The sequence below is a fragment of the Eutrema salsugineum genome, unplaced genomic scaffold, assembly GCF_000478725.1.
Source record: "Eutrema salsugineum unplaced genomic scaffold, Eutsalg1_0 scaffold_7, whole genome shotgun sequence".
Classification (NCBI taxonomy): Eukaryota; Viridiplantae; Streptophyta; class Magnoliopsida; order Brassicales; family Brassicaceae; genus Eutrema; species Eutrema salsugineum.
In genome coordinates, this window is record NW_006256486.1 from 905,006 (window position 1) to 925,622 (window position 20,617).

Genomic DNA, 20,617 nt, shown 5'->3' on the forward strand with positions numbered 1-20,617 from the left:
AAAAGCAATTGACAAAAACGAAAGCAAGTAAAGCAAGTAGTAAGCGATTTAAACAAGAGGCGAATTGGAGCAAGTAAAAGCGAATGAAAAGCAGATAAATAGCGATTAAAAAGCAGATGAAATTGAAGGTTGTAAGCAATAAAAGACAAACGTTGGGGCTCAAGGGGTTTCGCAGGGGTTCATGGACTAAGCTATGTCGATTTTTAAACATATGATAAAGGTAATCAACTACGTATGTTCTAGAACTCGAGGCACGAAAGTATGAATAGCCTACTTTCGGAGCACTAAACAACTATCTCTCGCAACCCTAATCAGTAGGTTTCCACTCTAATTCTGGAAGGGAGAAGATGCAATAGCAGGACAAGACTCATCAATATTCACAACTCAACTACAGGTAGGTTTCCACTCCTATAGAAGAATTGCTCGTTTCACCCTAGTTCAGAAAATCAATGAAATCTTTCGCAACATATCATATCAGATCGGCTTCTAAGTGGCCAGCAAAGAATCACGCAGTAAGATTAAAGGCAAACGAAGAACATCTAGAAGATTATAAATCCTAAATCTATCGATTCATAAGATTATAACTACTCAAACATATTGTAAATAATCATCACAGAGTATTGAAAGTTGCAGGAAATTAAAGAAAAGAGGGAAGAAAAACGAAGAACGGAGGCGACGACGGAGGCGCGATGATGCTCTCCAGCGGCGGCTCCTACTCCTTAAAACGGCGGCCTCCTCTTTAGGGTTCCACACGAACTCTCTCTCTCTCTCCTTTGTCTATTAGTTTCGGTCTCTCCCCTTTAGAATGACCTAAAGAGGGTATTTATAGCTTTTGGGGTGGTTCTGGACACTTAGGACTTCAAAAATAACGAAAGAAATTGATCTGGGTTTTAATTAAGTCGTCAGGAAAGTGAACGACCAAAGTCCGCGGTCGCGGTGGCTCTACCCGCGGGAAAATGGGTGTTGGCCGCGGTCCCGGCACATGCTCTCTTCCGGAACTGCATTTTCTGTCATTCTTGCATCGGGAGTATCTGAAGATCTAACCGTTGGATTATTTCTAAACCAAGTCCATTAGAAAGCTGATTGGATCCTCTATGTTGTCTCAAATTTTGGGGGTGATCAGACGGTGAGAAAGTCTTCATCGCTTGTCATACTTCTGACGGTCTGCATTTATCCAAAATTGCTCATTTGTTCCAAATTGCATATTTTTTGCCCAAGTTTCCTGTAAAGTCTTTTGAAACTCTAAAACATTGAAAACACTTTAAAAACCATTGAAAACAGAGTTAAAAAACCTGCATAAAACATAATTATGATCCATAAAAGTGGTCAAAATACGGTGTTATCAGTTTGTCGAAGCTTCATCGAAGTCAATCAAAGTCGCAAACTTTCCTTTCAGAAAACAAAATCAAACAAGCAAAATGAGAGATTATGCGACATAAAACCCAAAATAGGTATCGGTAGAAAGAAGAAGAAGATCAAGACCGAGTTGAAGATGACGACGATGAATCGGTGTTGACATTATTGCGATGATGTTTTCGAAAGAGGATAACGGCGACAGAGAGAATGCAGCGCCGTTTTAGAGAGAGATCAAAGTGGAGATTTTCTGGATTAGGGTAAAATTTTCATTTATATAATAGGTTGAAAATATTCGGTTATATCCGGTTATGTTAATTAAATTCTGGTCTATGTACATTTTATTTTAATTTCGATTATGGTTTGAGCAGACTTCATAAAGTAGTCTGTAACCCTAAATTAAAATTATTCAGTTATGATGTTTATTTTTCTTGGTCTAATTTGATTTAGTTATATTAAATTTTAATTTATATACATTATAATTATTTATATTTGATTTATAGAAACAAAATTTAAATCAAATTATTTTTGTATAATTTTTAAAATAAAATATAATATTTAATAATATAGCAAGACTTCTTTATAAGTCTGCAGATTTTACTATTATTTGCAGACTTCTTGGGGTTAAAATCGTAATTGAGTTCTCCGTTTTTTTGTTTGCTCATGTACGAGAGAATAGTAATTTCTCTGACCTATTTTTGTATTAGGGATATATTTTTGCATTTGGACTCAAATTCTGGTCTATTTTTAGCAATTCCCCCTTTTAATCTTGATCAATTTGCATATTAATAATAATAATTTATGCAATTCTAAATTACCGATATGGATCCTATATCCCAATATTCAAACAAACCTCAATCCTAACATTACTCGAATGCCCAAATTTACAAAATTTAATTAACTAATAAATAATAATTTAATTATATTAGTAAATGAAAAAATATATATTTTAATATTTGATGTAGTGAATAGTATAGTTAAAAATTTAATGTTTTATGTAGATATAGTGAATAGTGTTATCAAATTTGGTGCAATACTATTCACAAAACAACAAATTTGATATTTTGGTGTTTTATTGGAGATGCCTTAAGAACTATAAAACGAATAGAACAAATATCATCGATTGTAGTTGTTCATCATCGCTAGCGTTGATAGTTGGAACCGGTAACTAATTTTGGTAACATTTGGAAAATAGGAACAAATTACATTATGAGTTTCACAAAACACGAGCTAAAATTGTGTCTAGATCCAAAATGATCATATTGCTAACTTGCGCTATTCATTGCATCACCTTTTTCTACCTCTACGATTTGTATACTTATATGTGATTGTATAAAAGGAAACGCCTTAAACGCGTATGCGACTCGCGTTGTTATAGCTTTTACCCACATAACGATAGTAATTATTATTGCTCTGAGTTTGACTGTTACTCCGTTTCAAGCTTTTACCGCGTAGTAAATGCGATAGAGCCCACCACAACCACTTTCTCCTCCGTGGCGACGATACAGTAGTCACGTGACCACCAGCATGTGCCTTCGTCTTCTTCACCAGACCTCGAATCTCCGGCGGTTTATAGTTTCTAATCAACGGCCACTTAATTCCTTCGAAAAACGGATGTCTTTTGATATCTTGCGCACCCCTGGCGCATCCTAGCCTTTTCATCGGATCTTTCACTAACAGCTTCTCGATCAAATCCTTCGCTTCTGTTATTCCTTCTTCTGTTAGCTCCAACGGAAACGCCACGTCATCGTTCGATAGTATATTGCGTAGAGTTTGTTCTTTGGTCCCACCTTTAAACGGCGTCGTTCCGTGTAACAACTCGTAGAGAAATATCCCAAACGCCCACCAATCTACTCCGCTTCCGTGTCCGTTTCCGGCGACGATCTCCGGCGCTAGATACTCGTGAGTCCCAACACACGACCGAGAAAACGCCGTCACTGGCTCCGCCGCGAATTCCGCCACGATCTCTTCTCGCTCGTACTCTACCTCCGTGGAGAAGAAGCAACCGCCACGACGACGACTCAACCTCCTCCGATTCGACGAAGGAGACGAAACTCTCCGGAATCTTCGAGATCGGAAAGTTGGAACTACATCGGATTTGAAACAGAGATCGAAATCCGAGAGAATGATGTGTCCATCTTCACGGATTAAGATATTCTCCGGTTTGAGATCTCGATAAACGATTCCGAGAGCGTGAAGGTACTCTAAGGCGACGAGGACTTCGGCGGCGAAGAATCTGACCGGAGAAATCGGTAACCGGTTACCGGGTTGCTTACGGAGCAAGGAATGTAAATCTCCGTTGGGGCAGTAATCGATGAGGAGGCAAGTATAGTGAGAGGCGTCGATTCGTGCGTAGAGTGTAGGTAAGAACGGGTGGTCAAGCAAGGAGAGGATCTCTGCCTCCGTTTGCACGTGTGAAAGCTTCTTCGCCGTGAGAGCATCGCGATCGATTACTTTAAGCGCGAATCCGGTGGGATTAGGGCAATCGCGGAGGTGACAGAGGAAAACTCGGCCGAGATTTCCGGTTCCGAGATGGCGGACGAGTTTAAAGTGGCGGAGATGGAGTCTTCCGTCGGAGGAGAGAGTTGTCGCGGCTCTGATCGCTGTCCAGTGAGGATCGTAGCGACGGTGGTGGAGTGTTGTTGCGGCGGAGGAAGTGGTGGTTGAAGGTGTTGTTGCGGTTGAGAGTCTGTCGTTGAAGCTTAATGTGAGGCTTGAGCGAGCGAGACTCGATCGAGCGCTTGAGGAAGCGAATGTACGGTCTGTTGCGGTGGATGTGAAGCTGAGATCAAGATCCGTGTCAAGGTAATAACCGTCGTCTTCCATTTTTTCCGATGAAGTTCTTTTTTGGGGAGGGGGTTTTATGGGTTAGGAGGTTGAAGGTGGTGATGAGTTATATAAACTATGGAAGATGAGTAATGATTTTTTAATTTGAAAATGTTGGTTTTGAATAAATCAGGGTTGACTTGTGTGAAAGGACAAAGATGGTTTGACCTCACAATGGATCATTTCTTTAGTTTATTGACTGGAATTATCATTAGCACATGCACATGGTTTCGATTAACATGGAAGATATATACGTTTGTAAGTTTCTAAGAGTGACTATGTTTTGCTTAACAAAATCGTGTAGCTCTTACGACCAAATCAAAAATTCTATAACGTAACTACGTAGGTAATAGATTTGATTGGTGACTCTGTATCGTAGCGGTATGAGATTTACCGCAATCACTTTAGTAATTACTATACCGATAAAAAAACGTTGTTCTCAAGCTTTTTGTTATACCAATTACTGAAAAAATTATCATCGCCTTGTGTAAATCAGACTTAATTTATGTAGACAAAGTTTTACAAAAAAAAAATGCTGGTATGTGTTTCATTTAATGTACACACTTCAAACTATATAGTATTATTGTTGATAGTTTTTAATATTTTTGACGTGAAGGATAGACTACAAACGAGAACGTTGGTTTGCAATATTGAGTTGAGATAGTGGTTGATAAAAAAAAAACCTTGGCTTGCAAATCTATTTTTAATAAACACTAACTGCTTGTCGGCTCTAACGTACTCAAGCATATGAAAACGTTTTTTTTTTTTAATGATTGTCAGGAACAACGTAATAATACCTTTTCCTTAGGTTCGTCATTATCCAGGTGATTGGCTAATGTCCAAGGTGATGAATGTTTAACTTTTAAAGTCAGAAATCGTCTCTCAAAATACTAGCCTAGAAAAGACATTAGAGATATGTATATATATTTCATAATAGAGAAGTAGTATATTCTAACATGAAAAATAGTAGTATTAAGAGTTAAATATCAATGTGTTTACAATATTTAAGCTACAACATGCACTTAAATATCAATGTTTTTACTTTATTACAGATGCATTATATACGTTTCAAAGAAGAAAAAAGTGTTTCTTTCAACCTTTTGGCAGTGACAATAAATTCAAGTGCATTAATGCTACATAACCTTGTCTGACCGGATCCATATTAAAAAGAGAGAGAAGTACTACAAATATTACAAGCATCAATGCTGTACATAGTACTATATTTCCAAATTTTTAAAGTATACATATATAACAGCTAGCCATTGACATACTAATGGAGAATATTTTTTTCTTCAAAAGCTTGCTGCAAGCCTGCAATGGATTAAAAAAAAATGGATAGGCGACCGCCCAAAACAAAAGTTTAGCCGACTTTTACATAAAGATTACAATATATGATCGAGGGTCCTAAAATACCCCCTGTTTATGCCTTTCTATAATTAACTAGCTAGAAGTTCTCGATAATAATTTATTTCTACCAAATAAAACTCTTAGTTTTATATTTTACAAAAGTGAGTTATCGCCAAAAACAAAAAGCTAGTTATAGTCCCTACCTCATGAAACGAATTTATATTTTGATTGGAACAAATAGTGTTATTATCATTTTCCTGGTCAAAAGTCAAAACTGATGGGTGATTCGCATGTTTAAAAGAATATGGGAACTAGATCCATGTGATGGGCCAATATTAAGGCCCTTTTACATTAGCGGGACCCACGTTTGATCAAGGTCTTATTTTGTCTGCCCCGTGGTTAGCATAGGACCCATTTTTGTCGCTTTACATATGCTCTCTGGACCCTGGCTTAATTAAATGTAATAGACTGTTAGAGTTCATTATTCTTCAATAATGACAACCCATTAACTGCCTAACTAGATCATCATTTTAAGTTCGTTTAAAAAAATTTACAAAGAGACTCCATTATTTACATTAATTATCACGAGATAAGATTATGACATTTGTGGGCTGCTCGTGATCAAGTTGTTACATTGAAATATGAAACATATATCCAAAACGTTTTACGGTTTACAAATTATTAGGATGATCAAAGTACAGAGCCGACTCTTAATTATTCGTATTTAGCTATCATGAGAATGCACTTTTTTCTTATCAATATAGTTTTATCATTTTTTTTATTTATTTGGTTGATAAAGTTATCATTTATTTTATGGTTAGTTATTTATATAGTTTTGGTTTTATCATAACTAATAAAAACAAAAAGCTAAAACCCAAAAAATAAATAATTGATCTAAGAATAATGATACGACGTCATATGTGATACTGATATGTAAGACTACGATTTTGTATTCTTCTTCAAAATAGTATTGCTAAGAGTCTTATTTTGTAATTTGTCTTCAGAATGTTGATATCATTTTAGTTATTTATGGTTGAGTCGCCAATTTGCTGGTTGATTACTATTTGCGAAAAAGTTGACTTTGTTATGCATAAATAATCTCAATTTATCATCAGATTCAATTAATCCAAATGAATAATTTTGGTGGTTCAATACGCTCTCATAACAAACGTTTTTTAAAACACAAACGCACCTATTTTTATTTTATTTTATAAATAAAAGTAACAACAGCATTATTGTAATTTTCACCCAGTGTACCTACCCAGTTGCTAATACATTACGAACAACGATAAACGCCACCTGATGAAAGAACGATAACGGTTATTTGGTCCTAAACAAAGACATGTGGTCGTTTTGTTTTGGATTCATATGTTAGGCTATATTCATAGTCATAGATATATAAATGAAATTATAGACAAGGTGGGAATATACAGATGCAAGTTGCAAATTACTATATATCTAGAAAACAAAATTTGAAGCGAAGAGATCTTAGGAAAACATGAGGATCTTCCCAAAATATCGTGTTAACCGATAATTGAACACCATAATGACATTTACAACATCATAGTTAATTCAAATGTTAGTTAATGGAATTTAATTAACTAACTACGTCAACTAAACTACAGTTTACTTTCAAATAGCAATACGAAAACACGATATATACGACTTGTTAGTTACAAACATTAAAAGAACACAGGAATTTTGTAACATACTACAGTATCTAACATTTTTATTTGAATTTGGCATGCTAAAGTAAAAATTTCCCAAAAAATAATAGTTCAATGACGACAGTATTGTAACAAATTAATATTATTATAATCAATAGAGGCAAAGAATCCAACCTGGGTTCATTAGGAGAAATTTTATTCGAAGATTGGATGAATATGACCTTTCATGTGATGTGTAGATGCATTTTGTCGCAACTACCTCTAACAGAAAGAGAAAAATACATTTTTCAGCTATGTGTATACATGTCTCTAAGAGAATCAATTAGGTAAGATTAGAATTAAGAACTACGTATAAAAATAATCTCAAACCATATTATTATTTTTAATATGATTTATTAATATTATAGGAATAATCAAATTAAACGGCTAACCAATTAAAAAAACAAAGGTTTATTTCTTTTATTATTATTATTTTATTCTTTTGTGCAAGCCCAAATAGTTTATTTCTTAAACATGAAAGTAACAACTGATCCAAAAGGAAAGCTAGCGTCACAGTTACTTCCACTTCCTCTATTGTTGGAGTGACCCGGAAATGTCCATTTGTTAAACTGCATCTGCTGGATTAAACGCAAACCCGTCTCCTCAGCTATAGTCTTCATGTCCCACTTGTTAAATGGGTATATTGTCTTATGAGTGACATGTATTTCTCCATCTTTGTCTTTCACCATCTCTATCGCATTCTCCATAAATCCTTTCACTACATTTCGGTGTTTCCTGAGAATTGTACATGCATGCAAGCATTGATCAGTATACACCAAAAATAAAAGAAAAGAAGAAAAGAAAATGATGCGGGTAGAGATGAACTTATGTTGGATATCCATATCCTAGAATTTTAGGATTCGAATCACCCATAAATAATGATATTTGTGGTTATCCAAATTTGGATCCATAAAAAATACTTAAGAATAATTATAATAACGAAATAAATGAAAATACTACATCAAAATAAAGTAAAATAACACACATCATATAAAAAATTTCAAAGTGATTTTCTTAAATATTTAAAACATATATCTTATGGATACTTTTAAAAAATATATATATTTCTTTTCTTTTGTGATACTATAAACTACTCTTCTTTTTTATACCATCTAGATATATATTATACATATATCTTATGTAAATTGTATATGAAAGCATATCCGATCCAAATTCGATTATTCTCATGAATTTTAGATAATATCTAGGGCCAATTCCCCATTTTTTAGAGTAGATTAGGTCGAATCTCATATCGATATTCTGATGACCAAAACCTTACCCTGCATGAGGAAAATGAAAGACGATTCTGTCATATTGGTTCAAGCCATCGGCTGAAGTCATAGAATGTATGTTAACACCTCGGACCACGGTGCACCCAAGTTTCTCCAACTCTTCCATGTTCGCGTTTCCGTTGTTGTACTGACGCCCGAGCCCATCTACCATATATTCAAAATTATAACAAAACATTAATCATCGAACGTGATAAGCTATTTGGTTTTTCTTGTGGTGATACGTACAGCTTAAAAAAAAAACAATACAGCATAAAATACTATTGACGACTTTAGATTTAGTTTTACCTCGAATATCAAGAGATGCCACAGTGATGTTGGTGGCTGAAACAAAGGCTTTGGCTAGAGACAAAGAAAATGAAAAATCTCCTTCTCCGATCAGAAGTAGTTTTTGGTTATTGCTATATTGTCTTACTTTGGTAGATTCCTGAACCTCCATTTCATCATCTGAATGTTTTTTCATTTTACTCCATGTCTTTATGTATATATAGACACAATAAACATACTATCACGATTCACGTAAGAAGTCAAATTAAGAGATCTATAGAAATTAGAAACATAAGTCTCTTCGGACTTTGTGTTCATTTATGTACTTCGAAGACCATTTATATTCTATAAACAAAAGAGTAAACTTTTTTTTCGGATGTAGCTAATTACTAATTGGTTCAATACACATGCATCGTGCCAATTAGCGTCAAGACGGTATTAATGCCTTCTCTTGTTTAAAATCAGTACAGTAAAACCTCTATAAATTAATACTCGATAAATTAATAATCACTATAAATTAATAAATTTTGATGGTTCCAAGTCGGGTCAATGTAAAAATCCATCAAATTCGATAAGATAATAAGATAATAATTTTTTTTGAAACCCTTATGTAAATTTATGGTCCCAACAAAAACATAAATTAATAATAATATAAATTTATGCAAATATATGTAAATACAATATTTTTAAAAATAACTAATGTGTTTATTTTTATTTAAAGTTAAAATCTCATTACTTCTCATCTCTCTAATTATTATATCAGTAGCTTTTATTGCTCTTTTACTATATACATTCAATATTTATGATGATTTTTTGATGTGATAATTGATTTTCTTATTTTTAAGTGTTTTTAAAGTATTGTAGTGTTATCTTCAATTTTATCATCAGTAATACTGATAGTAACCATGGTTTTTTTATAAATTTTAAACTTATGAACATGTATATTTTTACATAGACAATCTAATATGGTGTTAAAAACTATATTATTGTGATAGTTATGATTCTTAATCATAATTTATATAATGAGATTTGTTAAAATTTTAAAATATAAAATTATTACAAATATATTTTTTAGAAAATTATATGCGGAAAACAAATTTTCTCTATAAATTAATAATTATTAATTTATAGATAAATTAATATCACGATAAATTAATAAATTATCATGGTCCCAACATTATTAATTTATTGAGGTTTTACGGTAATTTTAATATTTTCTGCCTTCAATAAAAATCCCTTGTAATTTTCAAAATTTAAAACAGTTATTATCTAATTCCTCTAATATGTAGTCTTGCATTTTTTTTAATACTGAATAAATTAATTATGAGAACTATTACAAAGACAATTCTACAACGGATCATTAATGGTACCGCTCTACAGAAATCCTATGATCATGATGAGCGACTCCACTTGTACCATGCTGAAAATTTTCTTATAAACTTACCTCTATTAATCTGCAGAAATTGTGTTATATGGGAATTGAAATCCGAACCTTCTGGTGTAAAAACATTAATGAATATTTAGTCAACCACTACACTAAAAGACTTCCATAATATATAATATATATAGTCTTGTTTTGCAGTGTATTATTATATATTCTGAAAATTTCCGTTTTTAACGAATTAAACAAAAATACCAGAACTGTTAAAATTTACAAAACACCACAAAGTTGTATTAGAGAGTTCCTAATTGTTGGAAGAATTATAAATCATTTACGAATTTTAATATTTTTGAATTTTTAGAATCTAACGAATCATTTATGAATCATGTCAGAAAAATATTTCAACTTGATTTCATTATCAACTCTTCAAATATATTAAAATAATTATTAATTTGTATACCGATAAAAGGACAAAAAAACGATGTATATTATAAGTCTAGTCTCCTGTGCCATAAGTTATCTTCCACTCTGTATAAAAGTGGACATCAAATATAAGTGATTTTGATTTGACAATAAATTTTTGTAATGTTCTTTGAATTAATTTGGGTCGTAATTAAACTAGTTATTTTCTTATGGGATCCAACAGATATTCTAATAAAATAGTTAGAAATCTTCTTGTTGACAGTTTGTGACCGCATCTCTCGTGATCGAATGCAAGTTTGGGGACAATATTGTAGTTTTCTTTTGTGTGGAAAACAAGCTGAAATAAGGGATCACATTTTTTCCATGATCTTATACTTTTACGGTATGGTTTGAAGTTATGAAAACTCTACTCATTAACCTCAGCTGGTTGGAAAATCTAATTTTCCTTTGCACTATTTCAGCCGATGAAGTGAGTTCAATTCTCCGTCGCTTTTCAAGTGTTGTTTTATTACATTTTGCAAAAAATGATCACTCGATTTCACCATCATTTTCATCAACCTCATCATCTTCTCACCTGTCAAATTGAAAGTATGATTTGATCATCACCTCTCTACGTTATCATGAAGACCTGAAGTTTCATGAGTTGATGCAACGGTTCGGTTGTTCGCTTTCCGAGGGCTAAGTTCAATCATCGTTATCCAATGAACATTTTATAAAACTATGTTCTTCTCAATGTCTCCGCCATTAAATACTATAAATCTTTTGATTCTTTTTCATGGTTACTCTTGTAAATATTTAGCATTGATTCATATATATCACATTCAAACAAAAATCTTCTGATTAAAACATCATAGTCGGTGACCTCTTAAGCTCACACCCCACATTTTGGGGGGGGGGGGCAGTCCATTTCATTAAATTAAATTCAACAACTTAAAAATGGGCACATGTAACAACGTTCATTATAATCAAAACATAACAAGAAGCTCCTAATCATCAATTGGCACCCACCCAAAAAGCTTAATTATAATAATATTATAAATAAAACATAACATATGGGTATCAGACTGATACATTGAACTACACCCGTTTTTTTCCTTCATTGACTAAAAACAGTTCTCTCTTAGTTTAAACTTATTAAAAAAACAAAAATTCTCAGCAACCATTTCCCCCGTGAAAATTAAGACAGTCGTTAACCTTTAGCAATTAAAGAAGAAAAAAAAATCAATACAGTTGTTACTTGTTATTGGTTAGTGTTGCATGGTGACCCATTCAAATATTCAATTGAGCTCGACAAAACCTTTTGTCACGATTCCTTTTTTTACCTCTCCTATGCTTCTTCTTCTTCTATACGACACTGTTTTTTATTTGAACATTTTTTTTGGTGAAACGAAATTAGTGGCCCCATTTCTTATTTTGTTTCAAGTCCCTAAAATCTATATATTCATTAATATATGTGTTTCAACAAACAAATTATATATATACTTACTTTAATAGGTGCCTCAAATTTAATTACTTAAACTGATATTGTAGCGATATAAATCTCATTTTAGAAACATCAAATGTTCTTGTCGTCCTTTTAAGACGTAATTAATCTAATCTAGAGCCTGAAAAGCAAACATTTGAGTGTAAAAAAAATTGAACTAAAAAGTTGTATAAACCTATCATAATAGAGTAAACTTTTTCACCATTCTTTTTAATTCAAACTTTAACGTTGGAAAAAAAAACATATGATAACAAAAGAAATATTTACTCTACATATAGTAAACCAAAACTAAAATGTTTTGCACCTTTTTACTTACCATTTAGATCCCTAATGTTTTGGTGTAAAACTTGTTCTGAAGCTTTTGGTGAGAAATAGTAAAATTCAGTTTATGTAAAAACGCATCTTTACTACTATATGAAGTCGCTAACGTTGAAGTGACAAGCGTTTTGAGGCCTAATTATAATGGACATTTAGGGTAAAGCCCATATTTTAATTGGTTTTATTAATAAGCCCATAAATATGGATCAATGTTTGTTTACAGACACGCATTATTAATCCTTTTCTCGTCTCTTGCTCCACTTTCTCGTCTCTTCGCTCGTGTTTGAAATCACCGCATAAACCCTAGCTTTTTGGGTAAGTATGAAATCAACCCCCTTGTGAGAATTTTTTTCTTTCTGAATTTAGACGACGAAAAGATTTCAGTTTGTGTTTCGAAATTCTATGAAATCTTAATGTTTCAAAAAAAACCCAGACTCAATTCAATTTCTGTGCGACGTTTCTTTGTTGAATGAATAGATTCGATTCGAAGTCATGGATCCACAGCCCGAACCAGTTACTTACGTCTGCGGAGGTAAGCTCTATTATCTTCTTCCTCTATAAAATTTCATCGAACATTGAGTTTTTGTTTCGAAAATTGGAACTTTGGAAACTTATCACTGTCTGCTTAACTTTTGTTTTTTTGTTTGGTTTAAAGATCGTAGTTCTGTGGTTTCAAATGCCAAAGTTGCTGTTTTTTCGAATACAAAATTCATAGGAGAAGAGATTTTTGTAAGATATGCCTCTTTTGAGTAGCCTTTATGAGCCCTAATCTTTTAGGCAAATTTCATAATTGGCTTAGTTAGGAGGCATAAAGTAATCTGATCATCAATACTTTTCTGTATTGTTTTGATCTATTTGACTTGGGGTCTTTTGAGGAGGAGCTTTGCTTTTGCTCAAACCAAGCTTCTCCCAAGCAGCCTCAGACATTACATTATACTATTAAACCCAAGAAAATAAAAGAAAAAATGAATTCATAGGAAGTTTTTATGATGGATTGCCCTGTTTTCTATAGTTTGCTTAACTTGTTTGTCTGAGTCATTTTTGGTTTTTTGAAGATTGTGGACAAGAGAACACTTTGAAGTCTGGGGATGTGATCCAATGCCGAGAATGTGGGTACCGTATTCTATACAAGAAGCGCACCCGTAGAGGTGAGACTTACCTCTATTTAGCAAAACAAATCTTTAGTCCTCTTTTCGTGTTGTAATGGTTTTAGGTTTCTTCTACTGCTCTTTGGTCTTATTCTTGTGCGTTTCCACTGATCGCACGATCTCAAATGTGTCTCTGACTAAACACAAATGTGTCTCATAGTTAGGTTTCGAATTTACAAGTGTCTTAACTACATTTAAACACAAATGTTATAGCTTACAGGGATCAGGTTCTCTAATTAATAAAGTTTGTAACTACATCCCGGTCTAGTCTACTCATTTTTGTTGTTTGCAGTGCTAATGTGAATTTGTTTCCGCCTAATTATATGGTTGTTCATTTCATTCTTTTGCAGTTGTTCAATACGAAGCTCGCTAGAACGACAAACCCCTGAAGATGTTTGGAACTCTGGTTTCCTGCTGTTGTTTGTAACATATAATGACTAGAAAATCTGTCTCTGGTTTTGCTTAGTGGCTTGTTTTGGTTACAATGATTGTGACACTGAAATTTCTTTGCCTTTTTGGTAAATGAAGAAAGCATGTATGCTAACGAATTCACATTGGTGGAAGCCATAATTGGCTATATCTCCCGATCTAAATCTAAACCAACCATCTTCCTTCTCACACGCACTTTAACAAACGTCTCGCTCATTTGCCTTCGTACTGCCCGTGTTTCATTGTGTTCTTTGCCATAAATCAGCTTCTGTTGTCGGAAAAGGCAGTATCTGAGCCATATATGATAGATCACTGTGTCAGAGCTCCAAATTTGCTGAATTGTCTATAAGAAGGGATCAATCAAAGAGAGTGATATCAAGAGAAACCACCACAAGGAAACTGGCAAAATGTTTCATAATAAAGCAAACATAGTAATAAATTAGTGGTTTAGCTTTGGCTACAAGTGAAATAAGAAAATAATCGAAGCAAACATTATTAATTAGCATTCATCAAATACTTGCATTAAAAAAAAAAAGAAATACACATTTCAGTGAAATTACAAGTTCTGATCATGATGATATCTAGAGTCTCACATCGAAAAGAAGTGAAGGAAACAGAGCCAAAGTCAACTTGCCGGACACCAAAATCACTTGAGATTCGTTCGTCTATTCGGCAAGTCATCTTTGGCTCAATCTCATTCTCTGCTTTTCCATGCAAGACCCCTCTGATACGACCAGAGACTTTCATCATCATTTTTCTCTACCTCTACTCTTATCTTGTGATCTTGTCATGTCAAAGCCTTTACTCATGATGAATGTATTTATAGGCATCTGTAGTGAGATTTATGTGAATTAATTTCATATTTTATATGCAATTATCATTCACATAAGTGTCTTATCCATGCATTGCATGGTTTCAGTGCATGCAAGCCAAAAAATAAAGAAATAAAGAGAGGGAATTTTGACCACAACCGTATATTGAAGAATATAATTACTTCAAAAGATTGGCTGACTTTATATAATCAAAATATTCGAATTCCAAATTTATGTGAATAATTAATATTCGTACCTCACTACTCCAAAGGCATCGTATATCGCCTGCGACATAAAGATCCACGTCTTGTATTTATCTCAGGATTTGATTCTTAGTCCTCTTGTGGTTGATCGACAAAAAAAAAAGTTATATCAGTCGTTCCACAAACCTTGAAAGGGTTTTTAAAAATATATATGATTTTTTAACAACTGCCACTAATTTTAGTTGGTGTGGATAAAATGGAATATAAATAGAACATTCGAGATTGTCTTTTTAAGAAGAGAACATATTATTTGCCATTTGGAGACTCATCAATCATCATCATATTGTCAAAAGAACACTAATATATATACTGATATGCGTGTGACAGAAAGCTGGCAATTGACTTCTTTTTTCACCACTAGTCAGTCACTAGAATTTCTATTTGTGTTAGCTTGGATAAACCGGTTTTCATGCTATATATGAAATTTACGCAAATCACTATGAAATCAACAATCTTGCTAAAAGTTAAGATACAATTATATAAATTAGTTTATTTGATCAAGCCAATAAAAATATAGGATATGTACTCCATCATTTACAGAAACTATAGAATTTGTAATTAGTAGGTCTAATATTTTACAAACAATGGGATATACATAAACGTGTTTTCTTATTGGTTTTGGAGAAACGAATTTGGTTATTTCAGATTGTATCAGTGTATGAAAGCAATCCAAACCCGTTTTGAGATTTTGTTATATTACTTATTAATTAACGACATGTTTGTTGAAAAATAGATAAGCAAATTACAGCAATGAAATTAATTTTGATGATAAAAAAAAACCTTATAAAAAAAACTAGAATCAAGGACTAGATTTGCTACCAATTTTCATCAAATTGATTGAATAAAAATTATCTTTATCGCTTTAATTAGCTTATCTATTTCCATCAACGAACTTGTCTTTAATAACTAACATTACAAAACGAGTTTGAGTTGCTTTCACACAGTGTATACAATCTAAAATAACCAAATTCATTTCTCCAAAACTAAGACAAAAAAAATATTTATGTATATCCCATTGTTTGTATTAATTTAGACCTAGTAATTGCAAATTCTTTACCTTCTGTAAATGGGCTATAAACAACAAAAAAAAATTAAACTTCATTTACATTCTTATACATTCAACATCGTGATGGAGAATATAGCTTACAATATCGGCTTTGATCAAATAACCTAATTTACATTTGATCTTAATGTTTGGCCAGATTATTAATTTGATAGTGATTTATGTAAATATCAATGCATAAAAATTGGTTTACCTCAACTTATCAATTATGTGCTATAACACAAATAGAAATTCATTTGTTGTAAAAACAAGTTTATTAATATTTGTATCAAGGGTGTGTTTTGATGCGTTGAGTTTATAAAATTTTAGAGTCAATTTTGTCACAGATGTATTGGTTTATTTGATTTTGTAAATCAAAATATGAAAAATGATCAAATATTGATGCCCAAAATTTGTGCACAAAATTTTGGCACAACCATATTTTGTTATTGCTTCTAACCTTAAATCTTAAAAACAGCTCTAATCTCAGCTTATAAATACCATCCCGCTTCTAGCATTCTCAATGACAACATTGAAAAGTATGATTTATTTTACGAGTGGAAATGTAATCAAGTATATGATCGTTTGTTCTTCTTCTTCATTTGTTGAAACCCAATTGTATTCATCATTTGTATTCAAATCTTTTTCCATCAGTATTAAACTCATTATAAAGTACGATAAAAATTCACTATAAACTCATTATAAAGTAAGAAAATATTATTATTTATTTATCAAGTTCATAGTGCCGCTTTCGATTAGCTTTCATGACTTTGGTATCTGAATTTCATCTCACAAGAATCTTTGTATTCTAGCTGTTGTTCACACCAACACTATTAACACGAGAGATGTCAAAATGCAAATGTTATGTCTGAGACAAATAGATACAACTCGATCAGACCAAAAATATAATCAAATTCTTTGAAACATTAAAAATACTATTTTGTTTTGTCAACTGCTTCTTAGTTATTAGACACTCACTTACGACTTAAAATTTTATGAAATTAGTTTAAATTTCCGGTAGTTACCTGTGATCACAGATTACAAATAATTTAGTTTCTATCACATTTTACAAAATATTTTAACATCTATCATCTAACAAACTATCATTGGGTTTATTTCAAAATTAAAAATAATTGGTTTACTAAAAATATATTTTGAAATTTTATTCTCTACGAAACCGTCCATTATTTCTCAAAAGAAAATAAAAAAAAACATTTGCAAAATGAAAAAAAAAACAGTAAGAAAAAAAAAGGTTTTTTTTTTTCTGTTGCATTCATTCAACACCAAATATCTGTCTGAGCTTAAGGACTTGTTGATAAACTTTCTCAGATTCAGGCAATGAAGCAGCAACACTGTTTCGTTCAACACATCTCTTTCCCCAAGCCACGATCTTTGGACACTCAGCTTCGACGGAGAAGTCACCACATTTCTCCAGTGCGTAGAACCAACTGTAGAATGGGACAAGAGTTATGTCTACATAACCAAATGTCTCTCCTCCAAAGTAAGTCTTGTCTCCAAGCTCAGCTTCAAGAACCTTCAAGCTCTCAAGAAACTCTTTCTTGCCTTTCTCTTGTTCTTCTCCTTTCTTGTTTCCCCAAATATTTTTTCCTCCTTCAAACGATATCTACATTTTGTTGCAATAATGTATGATCAAATCAAGTGGACATAGAAATCAAACCGGATTAAACTGAATCAGTATTGTCATAATAACCAAACGGTTAGGACGGGCTGAGAGTCATAATACAGTATTGAAGTTTTAGTGCAACTGAACCAAATAGCACCAAAAAATCCGAAACTCGGTATAATTCATACTTGGAAACCTAACCAAACAGTACCACACATTTTGGTTTTATTTCGGTAGTATTTCTCAAAACTAAAACTTGTTAAAATTTTCACATTTTTATTGTTGGAAAAAGAGAGTTACTAATAATTACCAAATTTGATTTTTTTTTTATAATGTTTTTGTTATTCTTCACCTAAAATGCTATTAAAAAAACAGTGAAGAGAACCCAACCAACCGAGTTTTCTTTTATATTCGGTTACATCTCTCAAAAGTCAAAACCAAACATTAAAACCGAACCAGAAACCCAAATACCTAAACACTTAAAAGTCAGTCAAAATCAAACAAACACAAGCGAGTAGCACAAAACAGAGGAATATGTTGCGGTCAATTACCGTTTTGTCAGCGAAATCAGCCCAGAACCTTGCAGTGGCTCGAGACTGAGGATCAGAGGGCAAGAAAGAGGCAGCATCGGTCCACGTCTCGTCGATATACTGAACCTGAACGAGAGATTCAGAGATGGGTATATCACCGTGGATCAGAACAGGTACTTTCTTGTGAACAGGGTTTGATTTCAGCAACAGCTCACTCTTGTTCCACAGATCTTCCTGTTGAACCTCGAACTCAACTCCTTTCTCTCTCAACGCAATCTTCGTCCTCATTCCATAAGGACTTGCCCAGAAATCCAAAACCACAACTTTGCCATTTTCTTTCCCCATTGTTATTTCTCCCTGACACAGAGCACTAGCCACAACCATGTATATATATATACACTCATATATGAAATTAAGAAATGGATAATGGTGAAGACGTGGGAAAGAGATTGGAGTAAACAAATTTTAAGAATGAGCTGTCTAGATGATCGTGGAATCAACTCAAAGTTTATACCTTTTTGTTCTTCTGTGTATTACATGTTATTACAGTTGACATACAATGATTTATGACGAATTAGTACAATGAAATTTTGTATAAAATATGAACAATCCTTGTTCCACAGACTCTCAATCTCTTGTTCTCTCCAATGCCTCAAGTTTCAGAGCAGCACTACAGGAAAAAAAAGCACAAAAACAGGAATTTCCAGATGAGAAAACTCATACCAAGACAAACAAAAGGCTTTCTGTGATCAAATGAAATGAAGCTATAGGGAATTCTTTGAAAATTTGAACTTTAGGGATAATAATAATAATAATAACAAAACCTGTTGAGGCAATATCGTTTTCCGGTAGGGCGTGGACCATCATCAAATACATGGCCAAGATGGGCGTTACAAACAGCACAAAGAACTTCTTGTCTAGGCATGAAGATGATAGAGAGGTCTAGCTTTGTCTTCACATTGTTTCCAATAGGTTTGTAATACGATGGCCACCCGGTCCCGCTCTCAAACTTTGTTGATGAGCTGCAAAATATATTATCACTTTGATATGTTAACAATCATTCATCATTTGGTACGAGTTTGTAGAAAAATTAGATTCCTTAGTTCAACTTCAACAAGTACAATTTCACAATCCCACAAATAGCAGCTTACTCAAATAGAGGCGTGTCGCAACATACGCATTTGTACACTCCTGGGGTCTTTGTGTTCCAGTACTCCCTGATTAAGTGAAAAGAAGAACAAACACTCATTGCAATGTATGAAGAATAGAATGTGACTCCAGGACAAATATAATGTCATGGTGAGAATGTTCAAAAGAGCAAACTCATCCATACCCAGTGAAAGCTCTCTCTGTTCCTTTCTGTCTGGTGATGTAATACTGTTCTGGTGTAAGCCGTTTCTTCCATTCATCTTCACTTAGTGAAGCAAAGTCACTCTTCTCAGCTTCTGCACATCATAGAATCTCTCAAATCTTAGGGGCTCGCTTACTAATTTGATCTAAAGAGAGTCACACTGTTCTTAACATACACTTGAAAATGAAAGCAACACTCTTAACATCAGACAATACATATGCAAAAGCATGGATTGATTAAAAGATTCTGGTCTCTTCAACCAAATTGAGTGATCCGACGAAACTTCCAAACATCAAAAATCAAAACTTAACCTTTGGACAAAGCAAAATCAATTTGTGGGGAAAAATCGTTACTTTCAGCAAATAGAGTTAACCTAAACACAGAACAAATATTAAACCATATTTCGCTAATCACAGTAGATAATTGGGTCGACATGAGAATTGGGATTTATGGGGACATCATCGGATATAAGTAATAAAAGACGAAAGAAGAGAACCTTGGACGTTGTCCGATTTCTGAGAAGAATTAGAAGAACCCATGGAACAACGAACAGAGAGATTCAAGTTTCTGGGTTTTGAAAGAGAGCGACAAGCGAATACGGAGATACTCGGCTTGGAGACGGATTCGAGCCTTGCTCTCGCTGAGACGAAGCTTGATTGTATGGTTAAGCCACTTGAAGAAGCCATTTTCCTCCGAATTTTGGGTTTCAATAAGCAAATTTGAAATGTTCTTTCTATGACATCCACCTACGGAGAAAGGAGAACACGTGGCGCATCCAGGATGCGAGATGAGATCTGGAACTCTAGCTGCCACGTCAACGCTATTGGAGCCAAATCGACGCCAATATAGAGGACTTTTACAAGGTAACCATTTTTGGGCTTTTTAGTATAGTTTTTTTTGGGTCTAAATGTTAAGAAACTTGAATTTTGATTTAGCATAGTGGCTTAACCATACAAATCAAGAGAAACATGAATTTAGATTTTTGATTTTTTGTTTTCTGAGTAATTATTATTATATGGATTTTT

At 33.3% G+C, this 20,617-nt stretch overlaps 5 protein-coding genes and 1 non-coding gene across 7 annotated transcripts; 2 read left to right on the forward strand and 4 right to left on the reverse strand.

Moving 5' to 3' along the window:
• Nucleotides 1-2,660: 2,660 nt before the first annotated feature.
• LOC18010658 (serine/threonine-protein kinase WAG1) lies at nt 2,661-4,188 on the reverse strand. The gene has a single exon (XM_006392699.2). It carries the CDS (start codon nt 4,177-4,179, stop codon nt 2,701-2,703), a length of 1,479 nt encoding a protein of 492 aa, XP_006392761.1. The 5' UTR covers nt 4,180-4,188; the 3' UTR covers nt 2,661-2,700.
• A 3,505-nt stretch (nt 4,189-7,693) lies between these two features.
• Nucleotides 7,694-8,960, reverse strand: LOC18010650 (uncharacterized protein At4g26485). Its single transcript, XM_006392700.1, has 3 exons — nt 8,810-8,960; nt 8,512-8,668; nt 7,694-7,967 (listed from the first exon to the last, which is right to left on the reverse strand). The coding sequence occupies exons 1-3, from the start codon at nt 8,958-8,960 to the stop codon at nt 7,694-7,696; spliced, it is 582 nt and encodes a 193-aa protein (XP_006392762.1).
• A 3,656-nt stretch (nt 8,961-12,616) lies between these two features.
• LOC18010651 (DNA-directed RNA polymerases II, IV and V subunit 12) lies at nt 12,617-14,108 on the forward strand. Its single transcript, XM_006392701.2, has 4 exons — nt 12,617-12,708; nt 12,871-12,925; nt 13,449-13,541; nt 13,892-14,108. The coding sequence occupies exons 2-4, from the start codon at nt 12,886-12,888 to the stop codon at nt 13,912-13,914; spliced, it is 156 nt and encodes a 51-aa protein (XP_006392763.1). The 5' UTR covers nt 12,617-12,708; nt 12,871-12,885; the 3' UTR covers nt 13,915-14,108.
• Nucleotides 13,182-13,322, forward strand: LOC112083282. The gene has a single exon (XR_002897570.1). It is a non-coding gene; the product is annotated as a small nucleolar RNA U19 (small nucleolar RNA).
• Nucleotides 14,109-17,360: 3,252 nt separating the features above from the next.
• On the reverse strand, nt 17,361-18,677 carry LOC18010679 (glutathione S-transferase U28). Of its 2 annotated transcripts, none has more exons than XM_006392704.2 (2): nt 18,263-18,677; nt 17,361-17,711 (listed from the first exon to the last, which is right to left on the reverse strand). In XM_006392704.2, the coding sequence occupies exons 1-2, from the start codon at nt 18,623-18,625 to the stop codon at nt 17,361-17,363; spliced, it is 714 nt and encodes a 237-aa protein (XP_006392766.2). In that variant the 5' UTR covers nt 18,626-18,677. The 2 variants fall into 2 exon arrangements, with proteins under 2 accessions (XP_006392766.2, XP_024006108.1); XM_024150340.1 differs by having other exon boundaries at nt 17,361-17,698; nt 18,253-18,677.
• Nucleotides 18,678-18,713: 36 nt separating this feature from the next.
• Nucleotides 18,714-20,405, reverse strand: LOC18010416 (peptide methionine sulfoxide reductase B1, chloroplastic). Its single transcript, XM_024150341.1, has 5 exons — nt 20,089-20,405; nt 19,575-19,686; nt 19,393-19,458; nt 19,066-19,263; nt 18,714-18,911 (listed from the first exon to the last, which is right to left on the reverse strand). The coding sequence occupies exons 1-5, from the start codon at nt 20,276-20,278 to the stop codon at nt 18,869-18,871; spliced, it is 609 nt and encodes a 202-aa protein (XP_024006109.1). The 5' UTR covers nt 20,279-20,405; the 3' UTR covers nt 18,714-18,868.
• Nucleotides 20,406-20,617: the final 212 nt, after the last annotated feature.